Consider the following 20,454-nt stretch of genomic DNA (forward strand, 5'->3'; position numbering starts at 1 on the left):
GGAACGGGACGTTTCGCCCCTATTGACGTTTCGCCCTGAGACGTTTCGCTCCTAAAGACCTTTCGCGCTGAGACGTTTCGCACCTATATTATTTATTATATATATATTGCGATGTTTTCAGGCAAATATTATATATATATATATATATATATACTTGACTTTATTGAAAACATATCTACAAATGATCATGTTTAATGTGGTACATTCACTGATAAGTTTAATAATGTAAAAAGCGATTATCCTATCCACGTTCAAATATAATTATGTTTGTTTAGCAATCATTATTAAGTGTCTGAATCGGTTTTCTAATTAAGATATTATAACTAATTTGGAGGCTCTCCATGTCAAGCTAAAGAGGAGAAATTAATTATGAGACGGGTGTTAATTATGAGAACTAGCGGCTACATATGCGAAGATCCCTTCTCCATTTTCATCATCATCAATTCAGTGTTGAAGTTGAAAGATTCATCTGAGAATGTCTGGTAAGTAATATAAATTTGTTATAAGTTATTGTTAAAGCAATATGAGCTGTATTTTTTTATAATTTAATTTTGCTGCAAAAACCTGCTAGTTTGATAAGTCTGTGTTTATTCATTATTTTTTTCAGGGATCGCAGGATGAACGTGAAGGCCCAAGGACTCTCTCTTCCTTTATATCACCTGATCCCCCTGCTGCTGAGGGAAGCAGAGTTGGTGAAGACAAGGATCGCCGCATGTGACCTGGAGAGGAACGTGAGGCAGATAGTGACCACCACCCAGAAGAAGATTGAAGATGCGGCAGCCAGGTACATGGAGGACATCATCACCGCGTCCCATTTCGTGAAGGTCTGCGGATCTATCTACGCTGGTGTGTTCGACGTTTGAGGTGTGATGTGATGTACTGTGATGTACTGTGATTCTGTGAAACATTGTGTTTGTGTTGAGATAACCTCCTTATTCATGTTTGTATACGATATTGATTATGTATGTGTTATGTATTCATGTTTGCAGTTTGCAGTTGAAAACAATGAAAATAAAAAGGAATATTTATTTTGCCTAGTTTTGTTGTTTTATCCAGGTGTTATCTCTAAATCATTGTGAAGGAAATATTATTTCATTTATACAAAATATTATAATTTGAGTAAATATAATGAGTAAATATTAATATGAAATATATCATAATTCATCATATAAAAATTTATAACTATTTATATAATCCGATGTTTATATATATATATATATATATATATATATATATATATATATATATATATATATATATATATATATATATATATATATATATTAGAATAATTTGATTAGCCAAAGGTGTTAAGGTCAAGATCTAGTAAATGATTCCAGACAGTCTTTTTGGTGCTAGAACTATTATGACGTCATAATTGATTTGATGAATTTTTTTCCCGTATTTTACGGCTTTTAAAGAATTGTGTGTAAAATAAAACAATATTTTGACATTCTATATTTAATCACGGGATAAGTAATTCCGGTACCTATATTCTATATGACATCATTTTAAAGAGGAGGTCAAGAGCTTGTATTGTATAATGCCGTTTTTGGAGAGACGGTAGGCATTCTAGATATATTTCATTGGTCAAAAATGGACAAAACTCCGAGATTTGTTACTTTTATCCTTCATATTGCATAGAAAACGATTGTTTAAAACATGATTTTTCATTGTTTTTTTCCAAAAATTTAAGCCCCGGTACACCCTATCAAATAAAGAAATAAATATGAAGCATCATTAAAAGAATTTATATCCTGAATTTCATAAACCTGTAGGCACCTTACATTTACTAGATCTTGACCTTAACTTATTTGGAGGCTCTCAATGGTAGGTTAATATCAATTTACTGTTACCACATAATTAAAAGCCGCAAAACATCTAAATCAAGCAATCATAATTATGTGTCTCATCAAATTTCTAATTACCCTAAGGTGTTATAACTCATTATTTGGAGGCTCTCCATGCTGATATCAATTTACTGTTACCACATAATTAATAGGCGCGAACCATCTCGGGGCGAAACGTCTCAGCGCGAAAGGTCTTTAGGGGCGAACCGTCCCGCACTCGTGTAAACTTAGGGGACTGTATAATGACCTAAACTTCGGGACCAATAAAACATGTAAATTAAGGATAGAAAACTAATGAGCGCCTTGTGAATTGAGGAGGGATAGCTTATGAGTGTCTTTTCTATTTAATCTGTTTTGTTTCACATCATACATTTATTGGTTATGATTGTTTATAGGTATATCGAAATATTCCACGTACAAATTTCTAATAGCTTGAGACACCAAAGATGGCTGCGCCCAGAGAGGACGACTCAGATCAAACAGATTATGGGTCTGCAAGTAAACCCTGCACGTCCAGAACATGTTTTGATTTTTCTACATTCATGAAAATGCAGGGAAAGAAAATTGAAGTAGGTATTATTCGAGTGATAAGTAACAATAGGTCAAGAATGATGTGTGTATTTGAAACATGTTGAGGTCATTATCTAGAATAAGTTAATATTTTACGCCGCTGTGGCGAGCCCAGCAAGAATCACAGGGGCTTGGTTGTTGGATAGTTAATTTCCTAATTATTTGTTCCCGAAGAAAAAATTGATTAAAATTGGTAATCTTATGTGTATTTCTGTGTATTGCAATAAATAAATTCACTGAAACCCCCCATTTCAGTCATGTTAAAAAAAAGTATTCAATGTACATTTAAAAAAGTAAAGGGACGACACTCACCATCTTGGATTTATAGGGGGTCCTCGTTTCAAGCTATGTTTTAAACAAGTTCTTCCGTTTCTCCAACGATTTCTGACGAGATCTAGGTTGGAAAATATTCAAATGACTTATTCCTATCGTCTGACTACATCTGTATGCTGCATAATAAACACATCATTCCGAAATGTACTACATACTTGCCAAACTTATCAAAAGCAACGGAAGTTTACTTTTGAGTGACGTAAATTCTCTATATAATCACTGAGATATTCCGAAAATGTATGATAAATCTAGAGAGAGCAAAAATTCCGTGAAAAGATATTCCTCTTGGTTTATCCAATGCTTTCGGATCTCCTCAGTGATTACATGGAGAGTTTGCATCAACTTCCGTTGCTTTCGATAAGTTTGGCGAGTATCTAGTACATCTCGGAACGATGTGTTTATTATGCAGCATACAGATGTAGTCAGACGATAGGAATAAGTAATTTTAACATTTTCCAACCTAGATCTCGTCAGAAATCGTTGGAGAAACGGAAGAACTTGTTTAAAACATAGCTTGAAACGAGGACCCACTATTAATCCAAGATGGCGAGTGTCGTCCCTTTACTTTTTTTAATGTACATTGAATACACTTTTTTAACATGACTGAAACGGGGGGTTTCAGTGTATATATTTAATGCAATACACAGAAATACATCTAAGATTACCAATCTTAATCAATTCTTTCTTCGGGAACAAATAATTAAGCACTTCACTATCCAACAACCAAGCCCCTGTGGCAAGAATTACACATTCCTTGCATCATTGTCAACTTTGTGTTATTTAGTTTTTTCATTTTGAGAGAGAGAGAGAGATAATTACATATCTTATAATTATTAGATTATTACATAATTATTCCATATTATTTCTAAGTTAAAAAAAATTCTTCCAAAATACAAAGACTTGATTCCCTTAAACCTTTCTTTACTTTTTGAGAGAATTGATCAGTATGTAAAATATAATTTGTGTTTAATTTGGTCAAAAGTGTTAAAGCTGCTTGGTCCGATTTTTTTGTTATTACAGTATCAAAATGTTTTCCATACAAATCATTTATCTTAGAAAGTTATGGACTTTCTCCTATTTACACCAGCAGAATCAGTCTCCTTTCAAAGTTAGAAATATTCAAAGTAAATAAAAATAATTTCTCTTTGGGCAAACCAAAAAACAAACCAAAATGCATCACAGGAATTTTTAGAAAAGGAAACCGCTTGGTTTTGTCCCCCGAATGATTGGGGTTATTCAACCCGCATGCTATGCATCGATTGTAAAGAAAGCAGACTTTGGAAATATTAGCGAACAAAACGTACAAATGTTTATTTGTAATTTGTCTGATCATTTCGGCCTTTATTTAAAGCGATGTCAAAGTCGTAATACAACCATACCCGTCTCGTCATCAGGGGTGAAATTTAACATGAGGCGAAATAACGCGGTACCTTTTAATGTCGTTTGTTTTGTTAGCAAATTTTGTACACATTTTTCTTCATTGAAATTTGGCATAATTGACGTGTAAAACTACTGCAATGTATATCATTATACATATACTAAGCATAGCCATTGTTTAAAAGCGTGTATAAAATTTGATATAAAATCGGACCAAGCAGCTTTAATGATAAAAGCAGTATTTTTTTTTTCATTGTACCTTATTTTTTCCTGGTTCATAATTTATAAATATATTTATTTTATATTTTATAGTTTATTTAAACTGTGAACAATACGAAAAGGTATCATGTAAATATAATACGAAAAACCATTGTCTTAGTTACCCTTTTTTAAACAAACTATTTGACGACATGACCAGCCAAAAAAAACCCACAGAAATCAAAAATCTATGAGATAGAAAAATCTCTGGAAACTTGTGTCCTATACCATGTCAAAATTGCAAAATGCATGCCATCTCCAGGGAAGTGCAGGTAATTTGCAACAAAAATATGAAAATTCTAAGTAAATTCTAAGAATCATAACTATTTATAATTAATCTCGGTACCGCAGAAAATATTACCGGTACTTACTAGTTCTATTTTAAAATTAATGTTTATTAAGTTTAATAATTTACACTATAAGCAAGATTTTCTGAGCATGTAAAAATTCCTTCTTTTAAATTCAAAATTAAGAATTAAAATATTGTTAAAAGCAATATTAAGCATTGAAAAGTTTGATAATCTTTTAAAATTTCCTTCTCTACTCCTTGACATCTTTGAGATAAACTCTGCAGGTAGTAAAACAAGAAATGATATTTTCCAACAAAATTATGATATCCATGATCAGACCCTGCATGGGTAAGAGGTTTGGACAGCAATTCATGTAATTTAAACATGTATCTAACGTTTATCTTGGTATCCTTTTCGGTTCCATTTCTTTTCTGAACGGTACTGGGTGGTTCGCTCCGATCACATGTTTTGAACAAGCCTAGCTAGTATAACAGTCAAGCCAAAGAAACAACTAGGAAAATAATCTTTATTATCACAGGACATTATTTTGCTGCCATTATAAACATGAAAGACATAGAATTCAAACATTGCATTCCAGTTTACACAGAAGTCAAGCTAGTACATCTATTCATATTCTCTCTCTCTCTCTCTCTCTCTCTCTCTCTCTCTCTCTCTCTCCAAACATGGAGATTATGTGGAGTCCAACATTTAGTCAGACCATTTTCTGATGCTGAATGTATTGTGTTTGCTGGGATTGATATACTCCCGGCCATTCATCACAACATACACTGCACATCCACTCGGCAATTTGAAAGTAACTGGCCCCAGTTGCTTTCCAAACATCTGCTTTGGTCCAAGGATGAATTTTTCTTCCATCAAAGTTTTTACGTGGCCATCAATGGCCATTACATTCACAGCAAGTCTTATTAAAACCTCCTTGGAAGGCTGCATATCCACTGTATAGGTATCCATCTGCACTCTGGTCTGTACATCATAGTAACCAGTAGATGGCAGCACCAAATACTTGTTCTCTGACAGATCTACCCCGCCATGTACGTAAGTGTTCTTTTCAGTTTGTGTCCAGCTTAAAATTCCTATGGATGAAAGATTGAAGGTAAACAGTGCCTAGATACGGTACACAAAAAGTGAATAAGTACAATGTATTCCAACATATATCCAACTCATTTACCATGTTTTTTCTTGGAATGTCTATACTGTAGTAAGGCAACAGGACTGTGGGTTAGAGTTCTCACTAGAAAAAAAAAGTCATCATCAACATCATCATCATCATCATAAAAATCATATATATCATCATTGTCCTATCATATATAATCATCAATAAGAACCAAAGAATTTAAAGATTACAAAGCACTTACGTGTGTTGTTATTATCCAAAGAGTTTGTTGGGTATGCTATAATCTGAAAAATACAACAAATTGAAAGTGATGCCAGACGGTTTTTTTTTTCAAAATGGATAAGTTTTTGTTATGCAATGCATTAATAAAATATCAGTCATTGTAAAGTTTAAACACACCTGGAAATCTAGAAAAAGGTATGCAATTAAGAGGAAACAGGAGGCTTCAAAAGAATGCATGGTCATTAACGAATGACTTCAAGCTGTTGAAGAATAATGTCTTGAAACGACAGAATGACTTTATATATATGTAGTATTTCTATATCTCCCTTGTTACTATATTTGATTTAAGTTGTCATGCATTTTTAGTAATTACCTACACCGACGTTGAGTAATGGCTGTGAATTCCCGGACTGATTCTGGAATAAGCATGCACACCTTGGTCTCTTTACAGACAAAAAAAAAACGGACATCTAGTTGTACACACGGGTACCACGTAACGTAAAATCCCCGCGCGGAATGATATCATCCACAAAGCAAGCCATGCAGAGCGCCTCCGGTATATTGGTGTCAAATCTATTAAAAGGAATAAAAGTAAATAGTAAAATTCAATTTTAAAAAATCTGAGAGAGAGAAAAAGGAAGGTAAACAATCGTACAATCCCCTTCTGTCAATGAGACGAGTCACTATCGGATCTTCACGCTAGAGCTAACGGGCAAGCCTTTCTTCACCTCTTTCATTTATTTGGTAGTTAGTGTATTTTGCATATTGAAATTTAGTTTTTGCAGACGTAAGGTAGAATGATAGGTGGGCGTAGAGTGGTTTTTCTGAACTATTTAAGATATGTAACCATTGTGTTGGTATCCCTATTGCTGGGTTCATCACCCGTCACACAGAGCGACCGACTCCTACAGATTTAATTTAATCGATTTAAAATTAACGGGAGTTTTGCGGGGCTGTAGACTATATGACTGCGTGGTTTTGCCATTTTGATTTGACCATGATAATGAGTTGGCGACCTTCGAGTTTTATGATATGCGCTCTCCGAGACGTCTGCAGTGAATTTCATTTTTCTTTACATCTATATTATTATCTATGATAAGTTCACATCATTTGAAAAATTGAATAACCATCATCAGGAGAAAAAAGATTTTGGAGACATTAATATTTACCTACATGAGTAAAACTACTATGTAAAAATGTAAATAAACTAGTTGCCTTCTTTTGGTTCTCTTGTTTTTGTTTAAGAATTTGTCTGCTAATTACGCACTGTAAATTGATATAATACGCGTGCGATAAGCATCTGCCAGATGCGTAACTTACTGAACCTAGTTCCTTATTTCTGTTTTGTTGAGATCACGAAATTTTTAGACACACGTTTCATAGTTCATAGCACATGCAAACTGTCAACCAATTAAGAAACGTATCGCACAAATGCTACAAGAACAAATGTGAAAATTCAGTATAGTTGTATACCTTGCAGCCATTACGTTCAGATGAAAGCAATTTGATTTTCTTGCGAAATGTTTGAAAAATACAAATGAAATACCCAGTTGATTTAAATATAGTGCAATATTGTATTGAATTGTTTTCCTTCCAGAAAAAAATGGAAAATAAGAAGAAAGAGGAAGAGAAGCCTTGTCCGCTAGACAAGGATAGTCTGGGCCGGAGTACCTGGGCATTCCTCCACACCATGGCGGCTTACTACCCCGACAAACCCACGCCCAATCAACAGAACGACATGTCCCAGTTCATTCATCTATTCTCGAAATTCTTCCCCTGTGACTATTGTGCCGAGGATCTCCGTAAAGAGTAAGAGTTTTTTAAAGCAGAGCATTGTCAAGGCCGTCTAAAACAACGTCTCATATCTAATTAATGTTCTGTAATTTCCTCTCCCTTTTTCCAGGCTAAAAACAAACAAACCACAGACATCATCGCGTGAGGAACTTTCTCAGTGGATGTGTAGATTGCATAATCAAGTGAACAGAAAGACTGGGAAGCCAGAGTTCGACTGTAGCCTCGTGGACGAGAGATGGCGAGATGGCTGGAAGGACGGTAGCTGTGGCTGACCATTTAAAAAACATTCCTGGGGAAAAGCGACTGTGATACATGTATATGGAAATTCATTTTGCCTCCATGACATGCACAATTTGTCAGTTATTTGTTTTGATATACAATTTGACGCTGTTTTTAAGCGATATTGTACATTTTTGCATGCAAATCTTTATCTCTTTACTAGATTGATGTTTGCATCAGTTAGTATTACACTAACAAATATGGTTGTTCGGAATAAAATACCTCAAGATTAAACGATATGCATTGTACATGTTGTTGTGGTGTTGGCTTTTTTCTATGTCGATGATGCAGTTAATTTCATTTATATTCTCCCTCACTACGTTCGTCCGAATATAAAACAATAAAGTGCTAAATAAATAAAACCAACAAGTACTACATAGGTACGCTGCTCGCTAGCGTTATTTTATTTATACACAAAAACACATATTAAACACCCATCTGTCAGCCAAAAATCAACACTTTCCATGTAATCTGCAGTCATTTTAACTACTTCTTCTAGCGAGCGAGCTTAGAGTGCCACGCCACCGCATGGTCCTACTATTTATTTTACCTGACCACGTGACCCAAAACCCATTCGAGTACGTATGAAAACCCATCACGCACATAATTTTAATTGTATACGTCTGTCAATAAGGGTGGAAATGCATTGTAAAGCAGGCTTTACTGTAACGCTAGTATAGAAATTTTCGATCATTAAATTTCGGGTGTTTTTTGAGGAGAGGGTTGACGTTAAGATTGAAGATTTTAAAGTACTGGAATATATTTAAATATATGCACTTGATAATCAGAAGTCTTGTTTTAAAATCTACCGATTATTTAAACATGTATTGTGTAAATGTGCTTATTTGCGTGAAATTCGGATTTCTTTTTTTTTTTTTGGAAGTTATGTATATTTTATGCATGTATTGCTGTTCATAATGTGGAACATAATGCCAGGTAATGTGGGAGCGTGAGGTATGTGTGCCTGCCCGCGTTGGCTTTCTTTTCATATCGGTACAAGCCACAGACATCTGACGTCAAAATGTTTTCTTTTTATCATAAGATAATTCCCTGAACTAATGCTATTACGTAATTATAGTTCATAGAATTCTCTTACTTAAAAAGAAATATTTTTAACGTCAGATGCCTGTGGTAAAAATGTACTTATAATGATAACAGTATCTGTATAAAGATCTGTGTATAGTTTTTCGAATATTTCAATGAATGTTCACTGCGTATTAATATATTTAATCGAACCAAAGATATAGAAACCCACCAGAAGCTATATTGTATGGACAAACAAGTACCACTATCTTTCCTTATATATTTACCAACTTCCATAAAAAATCGTATGTGTACATTTTTTTCAATCCATTATATAAGCATAAAGTATGATTCCACACGATGTATCACTGCAGTTCCTGATGATGCGAAACGTGTAGCATTAAGTCCTTTATTTATTGCATAAGACGTCACGCTGTCTCTTGGCAGTGACCAGTTGGCTAGCTAAGAACCATAGACTGGAATCAGACTTGCATCAAACATTATATATATTTGAGATTTTGATTAAATGCACGAGTCTTAAATAATACAAGGCTATACCATTCCAGTACACAAGCCCTTAGCAACAAGTTCACTTGATTATTGAAAGTATTTTACAAGTTACATCTATATTAATTAAACATTTAGACACAGGTCTATTATCAGATGGTCTCTGAAAGTTTTGATTGGGAGCAAAATCTCCCCAGATGACGTCATCTCTACATCCTGTATGGAACCCGGACGTAGGTAGTCTGTACGTCTGAAAACTGAGCTCTGTTCAGAAACCTGGCTCTTGGTCCGTGGCGCGACACCTGGTAAAACAAAACAAATACCGAAATCTTAACATAGAATAATGAAATTAAACGTCAATTTAAGAACGAAAGTAGGCAAATATTATATTGTTGGTTAAAAAACCATAGCTGCCCGGTATATTGAATAAGACCTAGAAATTAGAAATTATCTAGCTTTTTATCCACAGTCTTCAACCGAAACCCTTTTTGGTAAAGAATTTTGCGTATGGAAAGTACATAGTTCAAGCATACAAAGATATAACTTTCCGATTATTTTATCATCGTATCGAAACCATACATAGATACTTTTTTTTAAAACTTTTATTCGTCGTAAATTTTTTATCAATTAAAATAAGACCTACTGCTGTGTAAAACATAAGACTTTTTGAATTCCTTATTAAATAATATCCGTGTTGCGCATTTAACCGGGTTTTCCAACGGAAAAATCCGGTAATTGAAATGGTGAAAAAGGCGGGCGGGCGGCTGCCAAAAGGGTACCCCCATTGCACGGATAACTCCTTCTACAGTTTTCAAGATAGGAAGTTGTTCTTTTGCAGATCAATTGTACATATATCGGAGGTGTGCATATTACTAGGATTTTGATTTCCGATAATTTATGAAAAAACTACCAGCTTTTGAACTTAGTCATTTTTTGGCAAAATATTGCATATAGGGTACCCTCATTGTACGGATAACTCCTCCTACAGTTTTCAAGATAGGAAGTTGTTCTTTTGCAGATCAATTGCACATATATCAGAGGTGTTCAGATTACTAGGATTTTGATTTCCGATAATTTATGAAAAAATTACCAGCTTTTGAACTTAGTCATTTTTTGGCAAAATATTGCATATAGGGTACCCTCATTGTACGGATAACTCCTCCTACAGTTTTCAAGATAGGAAGTTGTTCTTTTGCAGATCAATTGCACATATATCAGAGGTGTGCATATTGCTAGGATTTTGATTTCTGATTATTCATGAAAAAAATACCAGCTTTTGAACTTAGTCATTTTTTGGCAAAATATTGCATATAGGGTACCCTCATTGTACGGATAACTCCTCCTACAGTTTTCAAGATAGGAAGTTGTTCTTTTGCAGATCAATTGCACATATATCAGAGGTGTGCATATTGCTAGGATTTTGATTTCTGATTATTCATGAAAAAAATACCAGCTTTTGAACTTAGTCATTTTTTGGCAAAATATAGCATATAGGGTACACCATTTCACTGAATACGGGTTGACATGGAGTATGGATACAGTTCACATAAAAGAAAACCCGGTTTGCTTTCACATTGACAGCTTTTCACTTGTTTAAAAACTAGTTTGAAACTTTCGCATATTAATTCCATTGTAATCGTAACGTGATTTATTATGCGATTTTTATAAACTATTACAGGAGGTTCTTTACTTATTTGAGAAAACCTTGCGTTTTGTTCACAAAAAGTAAAACTCACTGTGATTTATCAACCATAAGTAATATTTGACTGGTGCATTAGTTGGTGTGCATGCACACATATAGTCTGTAAGACTGAGATAAGTAACCAATGCTTTGCGGTAGCTGTTTGATTGACTCACCAGTGTCATCTGTCTGAGGGCAGGATTGTCACAAACCCACGGGTTCCCTGCAATCACAAAAAATTTTTTTTAGACAGTTCTGGATTGTTACTATAACTCGTTAGCGCTTGTCCGAACAAATCCAAGGCGTGTACTCGTTCTTCTAGTTTGGTCGACTTTAAAAGAATTTAGGTTTCTGAATCGTAAATCAAAAAGGATGCCCATACGATCATGATGACATCTTAAAGAACTGGACAAAAGACCATGAAATTGTCAATGTTTCCACACAAAAGTTGCATTTTACGTACCGATACTGTATATATGATCAGGAAAAATACTGTTGAACCATAAAGAAACATTTAATTAAGGAGAAAATTTAATGAACTTGATACGTACTATTTTGAATGGCCCCTGCCGTTTTGGGTCGACCGACTTTAAGATCAAGAGGATAATCCAGACTTATGCTTGACCGGGGGCGCTCCGGCCGCCGATAGAGAATGTCCGGGTGCCAGTCAAACTAGTGGAAAATACGTACCACAATCTTAGATTTACAAAACATATACGGTTGATATACAATCAATTCGAGGTACCTTATAAACGGCGTATCGATGACTAACCGAGTGAAGCATCGCTACACGTCACTTATTAAATTTGTCGTCATTTTCTGAGCTTGCCGTCACCATTTTGTAATTTTATAACTTATTGAGTAATTACATAAATTAGTGAATTTCAATGTATTTTGTGCTACTCATGGACAGAAATATTAAACCCATGAAATAAAACTCCTGCTCTATCACTTTGTTTGAAGAAAAATTCATATATCTATAAACCGCTATATTTACCTCTTCCTCTTTCGCTCCCAGCTTGACGAGCAGTTCGCTTTCCGCTCGATGTTTGAGTTCCGAAGATTCAAACTCCGCCTTGTAGGGTGGGCGTCTCTGTCCAATTTCCGACATTGTCTTCTAGGGCCTCAGTCACACCATAGTTTCTGATTTATTTGTCCTGGTGAAAAAAAAATCAAAACCGTTTGGTACAGAAATCAATCGCTCATCATATACTAGCTTAAGAAAAGCAGATAAGGCGTTTTTACTTTCTTTTGAATCTTTATCTCTCTTTTTTTTTTTTTCATTCGAGACGTGGGTTACACATGTCGATTGAATGTCAAACTACCCAGTAATCCAAGTCTTCACGGGCATTCAACTACTTCTGTTTGATCATTTAAACGTTCCTATCCAATTATATAATACAAGAAAAAAATCTGAATAATAATAGTGTCGTTTATTGAAGTAATATCTGGATTAATTTCGCCTTTGTTGGCCAAATGTTCAGTTACAAATTAAACATATAGTGGTTCATTCATATGTATAATATAATACACTTAGCAGAATTAAATATTTACCAATTTATCTATACAAATGTTCAGCAAAACCCAGCTATAGGCCCAAGTGAAATCGTTTGCTGTGTGTTCTGTATCTGTTTATTTTAGTGATTATCTGAAACGGGAATCACCATGCATTGCCAAATAAATTGCAAACTTGGTGTACATTTCCATTACAAATTGAGCCCATGTCACCATCTCAACTCATATCTTGCCGCTGAATAAATATCTTAACATATCGGCATGCAACATGCAATTTATCTTCAAGAAAACTATGGTTGAAAATAGATTGTTACCAAGCACTAATGGCTCATCTAAAACTCATGAAGCAAGCATGCAACAATTTTTATTTTGAAGTAGTTTTTATTCATACATAAAATGCATATTTACCTTACAGAGAGTTTGACTCGAGAAAATTTCATCAAAACCTAATCAAATTTGATGTTTTATGATCTATTAATAAAACTCAATATGCAAGACCTAAAATTTTAATATAACTTTATGATTCGGTTGCCAGGACAACTAGATTACGGAAATAAATATACAAAATACATGTACCTACCTTTACTTCACAAAGCGACGAAGACCTCTGAGCTATGTCGACCCGTATCGATACAACATTGCCAAACGCCACACTTAGTCTTTGAACATATCAATTTGCATACAAACGCTGATAAAATGAATCTATTCGAGGCCACAAATAACTTTAAAAGACTTTCAAAGGGAAATCAATATAGAGAAAACGTAGCCAAAGTTTATGCATACAGGTTGTTTTCTGTTCAAAAATAAAACCGGTCCTGCGATATAGCAGGTGGTTCTCGCATCCCTATACCCCCCCCCCCCCCTTCTTTCCACACATGCGCGCGCTGAGTGCACTAGGATACTACTTCATTTAGTCTGCATGATCTATGCAGTCTCCTGTATTAATGCATGTGCCCCATTCCCAAATATTGCATGTTTGTGTGTGGACACTGGGTTGTGAATAACACAACTGTATGGTCCTTATGCGTGTACATTAAATGTAATAGAGACGGTTTGAGTGATTTTTTTGAATTCTATTGGGTTCTATTGATATTTTTTATGGCTCTGAAAATGCCGGTAATAGTTTTCAAATATGAATATATTATGAATGTTAACATATTACAGAGCTCAATTTGTAATTTAAGCACGGTTAAATTACAATCAATGATAGACGTGTACATTGTATACTATTCACACACACAGTCTGACTTTAATATAATTATCCCTATTAAGCATGTTAAAAATATAGCACTTTCCAGATTATTCATAACCTATTTCAATGTATACAGGTATTCATAGGCGCTTGGGTCAGATCTCAATGTCAATTCAGTGTATTCGCTAAAACCATGAAATGGTACATGAGGTCAATCATTATATACTGTTCAAAAGTCAGAGGTACATTTAATAAATTAATAGATACGAAGTAGATAAATGGTAAATAAGCATAACTATACTTTCATTCATTCATTCTTTATTTCTTAAAGCTTTGCAGCTCATCAAATTTTACAAATTAAACATGTTAAAGTACAGAAGTGGGTATTTTACAGGAGACCCTATTACATTTTACATACATAAATATGAAAAATTGACATAAGTAAAGGCGAAAAAAATAAAAAAGAACAACATCTAACCTTAATTACATATATCGTTTCTTAATTTCATACTATAATAAATGTATTTGCCGAGGTTACACATATCTTTAAAATTTTCGTTATTAAACAATTGCAACAGCTTGAACATCGATGGTTTCTCAAAAAGACTTTTTAATGTATTTTTGACGGTATTCAATATATACTGGACACACTAAAATAAAGTTGAATTCATCTTCAACATAATTTTTACATGAAAGGCAGTTCCTTTGGGCTCTGTGTGTATTATTGTACCTTCCAGTTTCGATAGCTAAACGATGAGAGGACAATCTTAATTTTGATATACACTGTTGAAATTTTACAGGAATTGACTTTCTAAGGTAATATTGAAGATAAAATCCATCCACTAAATATTTATAAAAATGACATTTCTGCGATTTGTCTATTTTACCAAAAATATCTTGTTTAGCCAGGTCTACGATTCGTTGATTTATGACTTTTAGAGTTAGTGAATCAATTGTTTGTTTATTCCAAACTTCATTGAACCCAATTTCATTTAAAATTTTCTTTACATCAGAAGCCCAATTTTTTTGTCCATGTAATTCGCAGTTAATGCACTTTTGTATAATACAATTATTACTACACAACACATCCTTCCAAAATTTTAAAATTGAACAAAACCTTTTTGTAATAAGAGGTATTCTACCTAACTCTGCATACACAGCAGCATTAAATGAAGACCTTTTCACACCCATGGTTTGCTTACAAAAATCAAGGTGCAGTTTTTCAACATTGTTACCTTTATGAGAGCCCCAAATTTCTGAAGCATAATTAATAATGCCACCAACATAACAATCAAAAAGCGATAGTAATGTTTCATGATTAAGTATCATGCCTCTAATATTAGTATACAATATATACAATGAAAATAAGAAAAGGTATAATAATGGAGGACAGACTATAATATCAGACTGTATATTTTGATGATAAAATAACATATTTTTTCAGAATTGTAACATTGGTAGAAGGCATAAGTTTACAAAACTTAATAGCATTTGGCGTTGACCAGTATTTATCATCGAGATATTTATGTCTAAATGTCAATAGATCTTTACATTCAAGAATATAATGAAATTCGTCAGCAATTTGACCTGAGTTACAGAGTTTACACACTAGCTCTTTGGTTTAAAGGAATATTGTACCATCTCCCGGTCTCCACTGGCCTGGAAGATGGTGGTTTGAGGTTCTAAATTTCGGTAAAATCCGTCTGAGCTTATGTGGCAATAGACATACAATATAGGGCCTGCCCCTCCCACTTTTTCTCGCAGCAAATACTTTCCTTAATTAATATACATATATGAACATTTGAATTTTTATGGAGTTGCTCCCCCTTAACTTGTTTCTGAGGATTTTTACGTAAAATAAGGAATTGAAATTATATGTATACAAACACCCCCCCCCCCCCATCAGATTAGGATTTTCATGATTTTTGGGAAGTTGTCCTTTTTTCTGCTTGTCAAGATTTTTTTGTATGAGTATCCCCCCCCCCCCCCACACACACACTTTCAAAACGATGCTACCTGCCTGATTTCAAAGGGTTTTGTAATAAAACACAGTCAGTTCCAATATAAGGTATCCCGCCCATCCTGCTGACCCTTGCTAAACCAAAACTCAAATGTACATTCACATATAGGCCCTATATTCATTTTGCGGCCATTTTGCCTTGAAACTCATAGGAAGATATTTTGATTTGAATGACCTCCTTTTCTGGCATTATGATTTTTTGGGGACAATTTCAATTTTATGAAAAAATTCATTTTATGGAATTTTTAAAATAAATAATTTGAAAGAAATGATAAAAGCGCCAAACTTCCGCCAGAGTTCGTTCGTGCACAGTACGCATGTAAGCATTACGTCACGATTGAATGACGCCACAATAGGTTTCATGACGTACAAAACATTATGACGTCATAATCATTATCTTTGTTAATGCATAGCAAATAAGGCAGCAGCAACCATGATTCGCTACGTGGAAATTGTTGGTCTGACTTTAGCTGGGCTAGCAATAAAGCTGCCATCATGCATAGGCGCACCCTTCCGGCGTCTGTCGGTGACCGATTCCGAAGAGTGGCGTACAGAGCCTGATATATTTCAAACCCTCGAAACTGAACGGGAGATGGGTGGTCACACTACTGTCATAACCCTGCTCCTGTGTGCTGGAGTTGTAGTCGTAATCATCCTGATGGGATATCTGGGGGAAAAGATGGCAGATCTCCTTCTGGAATCAAGAAAACCTGACGAAACAGCTAACCAAAAACCAGGTAACTGGAAACTTTCGACCAGCGCAGAGCGGTACCATTTTCAACATTGCGCATTGAAGATGATTGAGGAGGAAAAAGCGACCACTCAGACCACTGATCCAACATCTGTTGTTTCCAAAACGTCTTCCATTTTTGAAAATCCGAACGTCACCACAGTTCTGGAGTGTCCTGGTCTATACGGAACTCTTGGAATGAAGGAGTCTGACGAGCTTGTCATTCGCAACCCCCTGTTTGAAAAAGGTTGAATAATGTGATCTGTGCTGAAACTTCATGCATCCAAAGACAATTCTCTTTCTTATAAATCCAATTCAAAAAGGAATTGAACCTGCTATAACTATGATCTGTATGCTTTACTGCGCTTGTTATCGTCATTTTTTTTAAGTATGTATCATGTTTAAAGCCAGTTTACGTTTCACGGAATAAAATTACAACACCCCCATGTAACCTCTCTGTTTTTTTATTTGGATATCATTCTGTGTTATATAAAAGGCGTCTCACGTGAAATGAACTTTAAATATACTGCAAGAAATGAAAATCAACATGAAGGCGTTTTATTTTCAAATCACTGCATTTGAAGTATTTTTTAAGGAATATCAGAACAGTATTTTGTTGACGGAATCAGAGTTTTCCCTTTTGAGCTACATTTCTGCTTCTATAGATCTAGGGTGTAACACTAAAACTCTCTTAACTTATTATACAAATCCGTGCCAATAATACATGTACCTAAATATTTCCTACGAAACAGTCGGTGATGAAACTTGCCCCTAAACAAAAATTATAATTTATAAAGGCGATTTATAGGGTGGGGTGGAGGCGGGGATAAGGGTGGATTTGGTACTTGGGATGAAGACAATTATATCTATATTAGCAAAATAATATATTGGGGAAATAAACTTACTAAAGAATATCAGTGTTTTTCATTCATTTTGGTAAACATATATAAAATAACATAACAAACATTTCCTTTTGAAAATACCATATAATTAATCACAATAACATTTTAATCAAATATAATCTACCTTTTTTCCACAATTTTCTGCTCTCTAATCTGTCAATCGAAATATGACGTCGCCGTGAACGTCTTAAAGCTGCTTGGCCCGATTCTATAATAAATTTTGTGTACGCTTTTAAGCAATTGTTATGCTAAGTACGTATGTGTATAATAATAGATATTGTAATAGTTTTTCAGGTCAAATAAGTCACATTTTAATGAAAATATGATAAACAATCATTTTGTTAACAAAACAAATGACATAAAAAAAGTATCGCGTTATTTCGCCCCTGACCTCGAGGCGGACATGATTGTATTTACGACTTTGACATCGCTTTACATGAGTAATGTTTTGGCAAATAAAAAATAAACCAGTGTACATTTTGTTCACTATCATTTGTGAAGCTTGCTTTGTTTACAGTTGATGCATAACCTCTGGGACAGTCCGGGTTGAATAAAACCAAGCATTCGGGGGACGAAACCAAACGGTTCCATTTCCTAAACGTTACCATGATGCTTTTTGTATGTGTGTGTGTGTGTTTGTTTGTTTGTTTGTTTTTTGATTTGGCAATTAGGGCTTTCAATAATATTTTTTCTGAAAAGGTCGATTTTTAAAATACAGTTATGTCTAAGTTTTGTGTGTATGATGTTAAGTCGTCTCTTGCCGAAGCAAAAATAGGACGGAGGTTTAGTTTGGTTCAATTGAATACTGCTTTTGAAACCTGTAAAGGAGGAATTAGGAGTATAGTTAGGAGCTAAGAGACAAAAGTTGATCTCTCGCATTTCGTTAATTTCGACTCAATGTATGGTTCAAGCTTGTAATTAGATTAAAAGGTAATATATGTGCTTAGTTTTGGGTAAACAGGTAGTCCTTCATTCCATATAGTTTGTGTGTATTCACTAAGCTTGTTCTCGATTAATATCTTTCATATCGACTGATAATTGGTTGAAGAACACATAGCTAATACTAAGTTATTCACAAACATTCTCAATTTGTGTGCACCACGTTCCATGGTTGTTGTAATCCCAATAGAATGCCTGTTTGGTTAGTCGTCCTCTTCCATCATTACCAGACGGTTCCACATCCGGAACATATTCCTCCAACGTCGTTGCGTAGCTGGGAGCCATCCAGCTTCACCATTTAGGGCCAAAAGAGAAGTAAATCTATGTGATCCTAAAAAATATCTAATTGCATGATTCTGAACACCATCCACACATGAAAAATTATTAAATCCCCAAACTCCAGAACAGTAATCCAACACATGTACAACACAGGTATTAAATAATGACTCAAATGTTTTGAATCCAATATCTTTATATGGGTGTATTTTTGATATAACTGCACCAAGTGCTCGCCCTCCCCCTTCCACAAAGTCTCTGCTGCTTCCTGGAATTTTAAGTTTCATGAAAAATAATACCAAGGTATCTACAATGTATATATTGTTCTACGAATAATAATGGCTGATTTCCAATTCTAAAGTTAAAGCTGGTGCGAGGCATTTGACGTCTTCGGAAATGTATAACACTGGATTTAGCAATGTTTACATTGAGTTTCCATTTCATACACCATTTATCAAGAGTATCTAGAACATGTTGCATATCATATTCATTTCCCGTAAGAAGTACAATATCATCTGCATAATTATAACAATAAACAAATTTTCTCATTATTCATCTGTACTCCCTTGTTGAGTTCTTTGACTTCAGTAGCTAGGTTATTTATAAAAATCGACAAGAGAGTGGGTGATAGGTTATCTCCTTGCCGAACACGGTAACCGTTGATAGATACACGTGATTCTGTGTCCGTATAAAGACTGGCTATTGCGTTGTACATACATCCATTTATGGCATTAAGCTGAAGTTTGTGTTGAAGGAGGTTGCGGTCTACAAAGTGAAATGCTTTCCTTAAGTCTACAAATGTAGCAAATGTAAATGTACGGTTCTGTAATAAACTATTTAACGTAAACACATGATCTACACATGACCTATCCTTTCTGAAGCCATTCTGTTCGTCCACTATGACGTTTTTTTTTCCTCTAGAAAAAATTGTATTCTGTTATTTAATACACAAATATAACACTTGGCCACCTCAGTAACCCCCCCCCCCCTTGCCACCACCACCACCACACTCTCCCCATTCCCCCACGGATTTTCGATTTTAGGAAGTTGTCGGTTTTTTTTTTTTGTTCCTTGTTTGGCTTTTTAAGATTTCTTGGATGAGTATGCCACCCCCTTCCACTTTCAAAAACGATGCTACGTGCCTGGATATATTACCATACAACACTACAACACTAAGGCCACGTTTTTAAAAAGAATCGTTTTATCTCTCGGTAAACTATCAAGTTGATTTAATATATTAGTGATTTTACAGTATTATAGCAAAGAAGATTAGAAAATATTGGATAAGGCATGTAAAATGCATATATAAGGACGGATAAGATACTGAAAAATTAAGATATCAACAAATCTGATTTTTAAAAAATCATTTAAAACAATTTCTATTCAACATAACATCGATTTGTAACTCTTAAATATGTCAAATAATTGGAACAGTTAATTTAAACTGACATATGCATATCAAAACCTCCAAATCGTGTCATTTTTGAGAACTTCAATGCCCTCTCTTTTATAGAGTACAGTCGCATATAGCATTTAATCGTGACTCAAATGCCTCAGTGGT

At 34.5% G+C, this 20,454-nt stretch overlaps 5 protein-coding genes across 10 annotated transcripts; 3 read left to right on the plus strand and 2 right to left on the minus strand.

The window, feature by feature from the left end:
• LOC117683975 (uncharacterized) lies at positions 1-1,029 on the plus strand. Its single transcript, XM_034454299.2, has 2 exons — positions 1-482; positions 608-1,029. Exons 1-2 carry the CDS (start codon positions 370-372, stop codon positions 861-863), a joined length of 369 nt encoding a protein of 122 aa, XP_034310190.1. The 5' UTR covers positions 1-369; the 3' UTR covers positions 864-1,029.
• A 1,077-nt stretch (positions 1,030-2,106) lies between these two features.
• LOC105328519 (FAD-linked sulfhydryl oxidase ALR) lies at positions 2,107-8,349 on the plus strand. The gene is made up of 3 exons (XM_011429433.4): positions 2,107-2,419; positions 7,633-7,844; positions 7,939-8,349. Exons 1-3 carry the CDS (start codon positions 2,297-2,299, stop codon positions 8,099-8,101), a joined length of 498 nt encoding a protein of 165 aa, XP_011427735.2. The 5' UTR covers positions 2,107-2,296; the 3' UTR covers positions 8,102-8,349.
• On the minus strand, positions 5,211-7,380 carry LOC105328518 (uncharacterized). 4 transcript variants are annotated; one of them, XM_034462436.2, is made up of 5 exons: positions 6,691-7,137; positions 6,413-6,608; positions 6,055-6,097; positions 5,868-5,930; positions 5,211-5,772 (listed from the first exon to the last, which is right to left on the minus strand). In XM_034462436.2, exons 2-5 carry the CDS (start codon positions 6,503-6,505, stop codon positions 5,387-5,389), a joined length of 585 nt encoding a protein of 194 aa, XP_034318327.2. In that variant the 5' UTR covers positions 6,506-6,608; positions 6,691-7,137; the 3' UTR covers positions 5,211-5,386. The 4 variants fall into 4 exon arrangements, 3 of the variants coding, with proteins under 3 accessions (XP_034318327.2, XP_011427733.3, XP_011427734.2); XR_002199641.3 differs by having other exon boundaries at positions 6,409-7,380; XM_011429431.4 differs by having other exon boundaries at positions 6,413-7,380.
• A 132-nt stretch (positions 8,350-8,481) lies between the features above and the next one.
• On the minus strand, positions 8,482-13,670 carry LOC105328520 (uncharacterized). 3 transcript variants are annotated; one of them, XM_011429434.4, is made up of 6 exons: positions 13,415-13,670; positions 12,874-12,967; positions 12,317-12,476; positions 11,871-11,991; positions 11,496-11,542; positions 8,482-9,940 (listed from the first exon to the last, which is right to left on the minus strand). In XM_011429434.4, exons 3-6 carry the CDS (start codon positions 12,428-12,430, stop codon positions 9,848-9,850), a joined length of 375 nt encoding a protein of 124 aa, XP_011427736.3. In that variant the 5' UTR covers positions 12,431-12,476; positions 12,874-12,967; positions 13,415-13,670; the 3' UTR covers positions 8,482-9,847. The 3 variants fall into 3 exon arrangements, with proteins under 3 accessions (XP_011427736.3, XP_011427737.3, XP_065923088.1); XM_011429435.4 differs by lacking the exon at positions 12,874-12,967; XM_066067016.1 differs by lacking the exons at positions 12,874-12,967; positions 13,415-13,670 and adding an exon at positions 12,565-12,702.
• A 2,809-nt stretch (positions 13,671-16,479) lies between these two features.
• On the plus strand, positions 16,480-17,028 carry LOC136269832 (neural proliferation differentiation and control protein 1-like). Its single transcript, XM_066065195.1, has one exon. It carries the CDS (start codon positions 16,480-16,482, stop codon positions 17,026-17,028), a length of 549 nt encoding a protein of 182 aa, XP_065921267.1.
• The last annotated feature ends 3,426 nt before the right edge of the window (positions 17,029-20,454 follow it).

Source organism: Magallana gigas, chromosome 7 (genome assembly GCF_963853765.1).
Source record: "Magallana gigas chromosome 7, xbMagGiga1.1, whole genome shotgun sequence".
In the NCBI taxonomy this organism is placed as follows: Eukaryota; Metazoa; Mollusca; class Bivalvia; order Ostreida; family Ostreidae; genus Magallana; species Magallana gigas.